The following is a 9,282-nucleotide window of genomic DNA, read 5'->3' on the forward strand; positions in this document are numbered from 1 at the left end:
TCTCTCCTTCGTTGCCACACTCAATATCCATGGTAGGTCTGCTAGTCGGCAGTGAGCAACAAATTTGAAGAGTGAGATGAATGGGTTTTTGAAGGAGAAAGGTGCATACGTGATGGCTATCGTGGGTGGTCCAGCTGTTTTGTGGCCGATCTACTGGGTTTTGAATGTTGAACTTGTATTCTCTGCTTAGAGTGTATTATCGAACATGATTAACATCATTACATCTCGTTAATTGAACTTTCATGGACATAACAATCTCTTCTTCGTGCTACAGATCCATGGAGTAGATCAATCGAAATGTATTATTATTGCGTATCCTAGTCAAATTAGAGTAGTCAAGTGGTTAAGTGACAGTGATGATTAATGTTCAAACCCGAGTTCTATTCTCTATGGATACTGTTTTATTTATTTTTTAAATATTAAAATGATGTCATTTTATCTAATCGATTAAAAAATCAATTGGTCAGATTTTAACCTAATCTATTTAATTTTCCATGTGTCAGCCACGTCATCACCTAAACCTAAATAAATCGAAATTGATCCCGGTCTTGATGTAATCGACCATATTTCCATATTTTGTGTTTATAATTTTAGTAATTCATGGTATTTTTGCCTTGATTTAAAAGTTCGTGTATGAAAACAATGGAAGAGTTAAGTTCATGGTAGAATTGACTGATTTTCCAACTTTAAAGTAAAAGTAGAAGGATGGTTTTCGAAACTAACCGGGTAGGAGTCAAAGGGCAGTTAGAATAAACTGGATCTATTTTAGGCTGTATTTGGTGAATAAAAATGTATAAATAGATTAGAGAGGAATGAAATAAGAAGAATCAAATGCAGTAGAAAATGGAATATATACATTCCATTTATTCCTCGACAAAATTGTTATGAAATGATTTCCTTTGTATTTTGTTTAATTATTTATGGAATTAGTGGAATTGATCATTCCAAAGCATTCCATTCCAAAAATAGGCAATCTATTGCAGCCTTAGTAATACAGAAAGATATGGGGTTAATTGAGAGGATAAATAATTTCTTTATAAACTATTCAGGTAAGAATAAAATAAAGGTAAAAGTATAGGGATGCGTTCCGGAAATAATCTGTTATCCTGGTTTTAATTTCAACCAAAAACCTATGGATCAAAAGGTAGAACAAGACAAAACACGAGAGGATCGTTCCTGGAAAGAAAAAAAAAAATCATTTTGCACTTTTCCGACCAAACACTGAGAGAACCTTCCAATCGATGAATTAGTCAACAGATTCTCTCATACAGGAAAAAAAGTTTCTCATTGAATTTTTCTCCGTGCTTCTGGATTTTCTCAGGTCTCTTTATATCAAAAGGTGCTCTTCGATTCCTCTGTTTTTCTCTGTTTTCCTTCAATAAAAATTGTATTTGATGATCAATAGGATCGGTTCCGGAAAACCCTTTTGTTCTTATGCTAACTGATCAGTTTATAATCATATAGCGGATTGATTCTGATGATCGAATATAAAAAGAATGAATCTTTACCCTCAAACAACGGCATAGTTCTTTAATAATCATTTGTTACTTGTCTTGTTTGTGATATGTATTAGCTGATCCAATTGATTCATCTTTTCTTTAATCTGTGTCTCTTACAGAACAAGTGTTAGCTTCTGGTTTTTGCGGGAGGCAGAGAGACATCTTCTGTGGAATTAGCTTTCTGTTTGCTTGGAAACATGGGAGCTCTCTGCTGTTGCTTTCAAGTTGATCTCTTTGAGAGTTATGCGAATCCAAACACTTCAATGTCGAGGAACTGTCCCTGCCTTAACTGCTTCCTCCAGAGTTTCATGGGTTTGGTATGTTCTTCTCCTCCTTGTATTGTATTACTTTATGAAACTTGCTGATGTTTGTCTTATTAGGTTATCAATTGAAAGTTTACATCTTTGTACCTTTTTTTTTGCAGTATGCATCGATATTTAACAGAGTTGGTATGCATCCAATACCTTCAACTGTGGAAGCTTCCTCAGTGATGAATTCCACAACTTCATTTGATGACTCATCTCTCTCTGATGTCTATCATTCTCCTCCCAGGCCCTTGCCTTACGATGCCGATCCTAGGTACTTCCGTTTTGCTAAGGGATCAAGCCATTCGGGTGGAGAAACAGAACCGTTAAGAGGTGATACCGAAATGAGCTCTGAAATTTTGGGAGGTGGAGCCAAACGGAACAAGTCTGGTTACGAAGATGGTTCGAAAGAAGCGTATTCGAAAGGTTCACCCACCAATGAAAAGTCGAAGTTAGAGCTCTCTTATGCAGATTCGGATGATGAGGATGATATCTGTCCAACCTGCCTTGATGGTACATTAGTTTATTTGAATTCACTTTATATGTTTCTCTTTATACTTTATCTACTTGATGGTACAAGTAGTCTTTCATTTTGTGATGTGTAGATTACACGCCAGAGAATCCGAAGATAATCACCAAATGCTCTCACCATTTCCACCTTAGCTGTATTTATGAATGGATGGAGAGAAGTGAAACCTGCCCCGTCTGTGGAAAGGTATCTTGTTGCTTTCTAAAATGTTTCAGAACTTGAGGTTTGGTCGGATGTACCATCAGTCTCCTTCATAGATATTAAAGTTTATAGTTGATAAAGAAAAATATATTTAGTTTATCAAAGCGTATAGAATATCAATTCTAAAAACGTATCCTTATCAAGTTTACAATCTAATTATTGCAGGTGATGGCATTTGATGAAACTGGCTAAGAGGATAAAAAGTGGCAGTGAGTCTTTGCATGATAAAATAATACAGAGATCACTTGTATATATAAATCTTCTGTCAAAGTTGTGAATATCCAGATGCCTTTTACAGTAAATATGAGAGTGTGATTGCTCTTAGTTTATATCGACTCATTATTTATATACATTTTTTTCTTCAATAAGATTACTGGAATGAAAACGCAGGTTGAATCTTTGACTTTTTTGTTATCTAGAAAATATTAATCTTTTGAATTTCTAAAATTACACCCAGAAGAAGGGTGTTATTTAAGATTAACTTCTCTGAATCGCTAGACAAACCATCAAATCCAAATATGTATTGATTATTAACACTAGGTTCGTTTCTGCGCTACGCGCAGATAATATGGCTTAATTTTTATTTTGGGTTTCTATAAATATATGATATTATTTGATAAATTTGGCGCGGATAATTTGGCTTAATTTTTATTTTGGGTTTCTATAAATATATGATATTATTTGATAAATTTGTCACAAAGAACCTATAAAGTTTGAGTTTGGAAAGTAGGTAAGAGATCTTGTTGCCCTTTATAAATGTTTTGTTGATAATCTTCTTTGACTCAAAGCTATATTTACAATACATCATTCATGTAACTTCAATATCTGCACATAATTTTGGAGAGAGATTTTTGAATATATCAAGCGAGAGTGAAAAACCAATAATACATATTAACCTGAAGAGTTTGTGGTGTCGGCAGTGTAACTTTAAAAATAGCATCTAGGATGAAATTAACATGAAAAAACTAAAGATTCTTCAGTTTAATACTAAACTTAAATACCAAGCATTTTGTTTATTTTTTCAATAATACATGTGAAGGTATGTCCCTTTTTTGAGTGTAGAGGATTGTACCCATAGAAACCTTGTAGACATAACTGGAAACATGTGAGATGATGGTTCCAGTTAGGCTAGTACTTGATTTCATACCTTTGGAAACAGAATTTACTTTTCATTTGCTTATTTGAGATCAACAATGTATGCTCTAGCCATTTTCGAAACGAAGTATTATAATTTAAGATTATATTTAGTTTGTTTTCAATGGAATTCATTAGTTTCTAAGATTATTAATTATAAGTTTTTTTTACAAATATTATAGTTTGCCTTGGGAAGTAATCTACGCATTATGCGGACTGAAGATTACTAAGCATTAATTATATGGGATTGAAACTGGACTACATTATGATTGGTTACTTTTCAATAATTTTTTAGAGTTTATATTTATATTTTATTTTAAAATCTTGATTTTTAATAATTTAAAATCTTGAATATCAGTCTCTAGAGAAATCTAATGAGCATAAGAAATGGCTTAATAAAAAGAAAGACACACAAAAGACCACATTTAGTAGTGTGCTATGCTAAAAGTAATATGGCCACGTTTCAATAGAAATTAAAATATAAAAGAAAGAGCAATGAGTAAGCAAATATGACTGTAAACAATTTAGTCGAGGTACTGAATGTTTTTTCAGTTTTCGTAGCAGGAGCATAGGAGTACCGGCTTGGCTTCTGCATCATGCAATTGCACGCCATAGAGAGCTAGCCACCCTGTATCCAATTAGCTGATGAAAACTCATTAGGTACTTTATATAGAACCCAATGAAAGGATACCATTTGTGTATGTGGCTTCCAAGTTTCCACCTTCAGTGACAGCCCGTATCTACAACAGGACAAAAAAAACCAACAGGGTAAACAGACATAGTCATGATTGCTAATAGGTTAATGGAAGTAGGTCACACAAATTTCTAGCAAATTAAAACTAACGTTCACAGTAATGTTCAAAAACATGCAATAAGGAATTGATCCCTGTGAATGAGAGAAACGACAATTCAAGTATGTTCTGGAAGCTTTTGGTTTAATATATACTACTCAAGAGAGAGAAAGAGAAAGAGTTTAGAGATGAACCGTCGTTGTTTCCATTGCAGCGATAGGGTGTTCTCCTCTACTAAGTCTGAACCATCTTCGCTAAACAAACGAAAAATGGCTCAATCTCTGGCTTAATAAAAAACGTTTTCATTAGCCTAACATTCCAGAAAAAAATGTGAGATTAAATAACTTGGGGTTGATGTATATTTAGATGGCAAGATACCTCAAAAGTAGCTGTCGACTAATTCTGAGTCAGGCTTCCCAGTCAACTCACGACCTGTATCACCAAGTAGGAAGAAAACAGCCTGGTCGTTGTTGTAGTAGACAGAAACTTTCGCAAGGAACCTGTTAACTCTTACATTGCATCAACGGGTACCGGCTACATTGCCAGATTGTGGACACATCAACGAAGGACTTCTGGTGGCCTTAGTCACTGCAGGCAATGTAATCCTAAGCAAAGTCATACAACATCATCAATTGTGGCTATGCACTCCAAAACAAACTGGAGTGAGATTATATTTGAGTATCACTTGGGACTGTCAAACATAATTCCTAGACAAACCCCAACCAGTTGCAATAATCGTTGATTGGTTGGAGATCATAGTCCATGAAAACCCGTGAGGATGACTTTGAGCTGAGGGCAAGAATATATATTCGGCATGTCATTACAAAATCACACAAAGTGGAGATCAGTAAACTTCTTTTATATTTAGATTCATGTATTTACGTGCTAATACTGCATATATCAAACTCTTGTTAATTTAGAGATATGGGGAAAAAACCTATTACAGCAAGGCCACCTCTAAACCTAAGTCTCTACTATCAATGTCTAATTCATACACAAACACAATGATCCAGCAAGTGAGATTTTTTTGTATTTTTTTCTAATTTTTGCAAAATGAGCAATACAACCATTTGAAGAATAAAAATAATTTATTTCTTTTTACACACTTGTGATATTCTCAACTTTTGGTGTCTAATAATGCAGATTGGAGTTACGAGGCAACATAGTATATATGATCAACTTAAGAATGAATGCACGTCTAAGATGGGGGTACGTACACAAATTCACTCTCATATACATAATTCATTCTCTAAACGCATAAAACGTTATGAGAGTGTGAATTAATTAATAAGTATTGCAGAGGATCAAGCTCCAGTATGAAAAAAATATCTATAGCCGATTCATCAACGGTTTCAATTTTGGCAAGATGGAAATTTGCGTTCAATATAATACAAAGTTGAGATAAGTAATCAAACACAACCTATCAAGCATTGATCAACACTAACACTGTTTGAAGAAAAACACGGTTTTGCAAAAGCTAGATGATTTATAGCAAGAGAACAAAAGGCCAACCAAAATATCCCAGTTAGAGCTCTATAAATTTGAAATAGATAGAACAAATATTCACCAAGCTAACGTTATAAACAGAAGCAGAGACTTTCCGCAATGATGATCAAATAAGTATATATCACATTAGCAACCTGAGTACAAACAATTTGGAAAATATAAAATGTTATGATTCTCAGTGAAGTTGTTACGCTAGAGGGATAAACAATTACCTCCAAGACATTTTGTGTTCACTGTAGTGACTAAAAGCACAGTGTGAGTGTTTTCATATGCTGTGAATTTGTTGCAGAGTCTGTTGGAGCCTGGTCCCAAAGTTACAGCTTCATAACAGCCCTGTGCAAAAGTTTATTAATAACGGGGTTAAGTGCAATACAGAGAGGGCGTGATTTTAGTAACAGGAAACCCATACTCTTGTGATTGCAGATGAACTATAACACGCCGGGTTGTTGCTATCTTCACTTCGTTGAGGATGGGGGTGGTCAGGTCAATTAGAGACTGTCCATTGAGCAGCTTCATTTAACATTAACATCTACACCATTGTTCAAAAGGAATACAAGTTAAATAATATGGCTGGAAGAAAATAGTCATATTTGATCACCACCTGAAATAAAAACACCCATTAACTTAATGTAGACACCAAATCCCATCACGACTACTCTACACTTTGATAATCAACAAAAGCACACAATATTGATTCATGGAGAGGTCGCTGTTTGAAGAGTTATTTTAAAAGAATGATTTAAAAAATAGTATAAGAGAAACCAAATTCTGAAAGAGACAGAAATTCTTTTTGGTATGAAAAGAGAAAGAGAATTGTTTACGAAGAGACATACAATAGCCTTGCAATCGTTTCATTGGAGATTGATGTATTGAATATTTTGCGTATTTGCTTTGAAGATTTGGCACCAATTTATATATGAGGAGATAGAAAGGGAGGTAACGAAACAATAAATAAGGGATTAAAGACCGTGCTGATTGATGAAGAAGATCTGGCGGTAACGGTGTAATGGAGTTACAGTAGAACCGGTGAAGACGAAGCTGAAAAGTCGTGGAGTCCCAGAGAAGATTTGGGATATGCAAGATCGGGATTCATATGGGCCGTAGAAAAAATTATATAGAATTCCAGCTTTTGTAGTTACGGCCCAAACAGAATGCCCAATTACATCTTCAGGCGACAAAAGTGTGTGACATGGCAGTTCACTCTCCTCTTATTGGACGTTTTTTTTTGTCTAGGTGGACAGCTTCTCCATCCATCTTATTCACCTTTTAATATAAGTTAGATTACGTTATTGAAAATTGAGAACTCAAAAGCTCAAATAACCGAACAGACATATAGTATCCATTCCATGGACATAAAAAGAGTCTCCGGCGTTGATCTAGTCGAGGATCCGATTATCTGTGGTATATTTCGGAGGTAACTGTGTACGAGACTACTTCATTGTATTTAGATTTTGTTGTACGCATTGTTACCGAAGCTCTATACTGATTTTAGTGAAGCTTAAAGGTACCGATCCTTTCCCGAACATTAGGCAACGAAGTCCGGGTGAACAAAACATCTTTGCATTTCTCTTTTGCGTTTGATCACCTACATACAAGCAATCGAATTGATAGATCACTATACTAACCTGTGAATTGAATCGAGTTTCAAGCAAGAGAAATTACCAACATCTTACTTTGTTGCGCTGGAATGAAATCACACGAATTCCAAAAGTGCAATATAAAGTTGGGCAAATGTGCTCGAGCTTTCCATGTTTTTTTTTGTGACTAAAAAGATTTTTGTTATATACTGATATTATGCTCGACATATCTTATTTGTACTTATCTTATTGTTGCCTCTTATACTTATCTTATTGAGAAGATAAGTACATGTATCAAGTATATATACTTGACACTTGATCAATAATAAGATTACGCTTTCCATAGTATCAAACACGTTATCAGACACGATTTGCTCTGAAAACCCTAACTAGAAAACACAAATAAAATAGCCTCCTTCTCACCTGCAAGTGAATCGGTTCCGACGAGAAGTTCGACGAGAAGAAACGAACCAGTCCTGCTCAAACGACGAGACCGATCAACCCGTCAAAAGGAGAAGGTATCCTCGATAACTATACTAGATCCTGAGTACAAATCGTAAAACCCTAACCGCATTCATGTAGCTATATTTAGCCAACATGACTTGCAAAGAAAAAAAAATAAAAAACCTTATCTGTTATTGCGTGATCTGATAATCCATTGCTATCATCGTTCTCGTTTATTTTTTTTAAGATAGCTTCCCCTTCACGTTTGCTATGTGTTAAGAGTGGTCCGGTTTAGTAACGTCTACTGAACCGTTCTAGAAGGATTCGAGAATATACTTGGGTCTTAAGATAAGTATTGTGTATAAGATATTGTTGGGTAGTTGTAGATATAGACAAATCTCATGTGAATATATTGTAACGAGTATATATACCCGACGTGGTGAATGGAATAACACAACAGTTCACAAACATACATTCTCTTTAGATTTACATGGTATCAGAGCTTGTGTAAAAGCGATCAAATCAAGTTCTAGAGAGATTGTGAGTCATGACGAAAGGAGAGATCACCACTGCGGGTAGCAGCAACGAGAACTCTATGACTTATCCATATTACCTAGCGCACTCCGACAATCCTGGCGTATCAATCTCATCAGTCACGTTGACAGGTGAGAACTATGCTGAGTGGGCTTCAGAGTTGGAGAATGCGCTTCGCGCGAAGAGAAAGATTGGCTTTATCAACGGCAGCTTGTTGATGCCGGATGAGAAGGAGAAACCAGTAGAGGCCGAGATGTGGAAGACGGTGAATTCCATGATCATAGGATGGATCAGAACTTCCATATCTCCAACGGTGAGATCGACGGTTACGTTCACATCGGATGCCTATAAGCTGTGGAGTGACCTGAAGAAGAGGTTTTCAATTGGGAATGCTGTGCGTGTTCATCAACTGAAAGCCGAGCTAGCAGAATGCAAGCAAGACGGGTCAAGTGTATTTGAGTACTTTGGTCGGCTTTCTTCAAAGTGGGAAGAGTTACTGAATTATAAACCTCTTCCGACTTGTACATGTGGTGCGTCGGAGAAGATCAGCCAGGACTATGAAGAAGAGAAGGTTCACATGTTCCTGATGGGTCTCGACGATTCACGGTTTTGCAATGTCTGCACCAATATTATTGGGATGGATCCATTGCCAGATTTGAATTCTGTGTATCAGAGAGTTGTGCGCGAAGAGAGAAGGGTTCTTGCGGCTCGTGTAGAGACAAAGCAGGACGCTGTTGGCTTTGTAGCTAAAGCAGATGCTCT

At 35.8% G+C, this 9,282-nt stretch overlaps 1 protein-coding gene and 1 long non-coding RNA gene across 8 annotated transcripts; one reads left to right on the forward strand and one right to left on the reverse strand.

Annotated features, from left to right (window-relative positions):
* The first annotated feature begins 1,139 nt into the window (after positions 1–1,139).
* Positions 1,140–2,932, forward strand: LOC108849283 (E3 ubiquitin-protein ligase At3g02290). Its single transcript, XM_018622832.2, has 5 exons — positions 1,140–1,339; positions 1,619–1,816; positions 1,924–2,317; positions 2,410–2,519; positions 2,700–2,932. The coding sequence occupies exons 2-5, from the start codon at positions 1,697–1,699 to the stop codon at positions 2,724–2,726; spliced, it is 651 nt and encodes a 216-aa protein (XP_018478334.1). The 5' UTR covers positions 1,140–1,339; positions 1,619–1,696; the 3' UTR covers positions 2,727–2,932.
* A 1,108-nt stretch (positions 2,933–4,040) lies between these two features.
* Positions 4,041–7,059, reverse strand: LOC108849118 (uncharacterized). Of its 7 annotated transcripts, none has more exons than XR_001949136.2 (6): positions 6,799–7,052; positions 6,375–6,494; positions 6,178–6,298; positions 4,838–5,047; positions 4,654–4,740; positions 4,041–4,408 (listed from the first exon to the last, which is right to left on the reverse strand). It is a non-coding gene; the product is annotated as an uncharacterized LOC108849118 (long non-coding RNA). The 7 variants fall into 7 exon arrangements; XR_001949134.2 differs by having other exon boundaries at positions 4,838–5,064; XR_001949133.2 differs by having other exon boundaries at positions 4,838–5,248.
* Between the last annotated feature and the right edge of the window lie 2,223 nt (positions 7,060–9,282).

This window comes from Raphanus sativus, chromosome 4 (genome assembly GCF_000801105.2).
Source record: "Raphanus sativus cultivar WK10039 chromosome 4, ASM80110v3, whole genome shotgun sequence".
Classification (NCBI taxonomy): domain Eukaryota; kingdom Viridiplantae; phylum Streptophyta; class Magnoliopsida; order Brassicales; family Brassicaceae; genus Raphanus; species Raphanus sativus.

Coding starts and splice junctions, on each gene's coding strand:
- LOC108849283 (XM_018622832.2), top strand. CDS start 1,697: ATGGGAGCTCTCTGCTGTTGCTTTCAAGTTGATCTCTTTGAGAGTTAT. Junction 1,817..1,923: donor TCCAGAGTTTCATGGGTTTG/GTATGTTCTTCT, acceptor TTTTTTTTGCAG/TATGCATCGATATTTAACAG. Junction 2,520..2,699: donor CCTGCCCCGTCTGTGGAAAG/GTATCTTGTTGC, acceptor TAATTATTGCAG/GTGATGGCATTTGATGAAAC.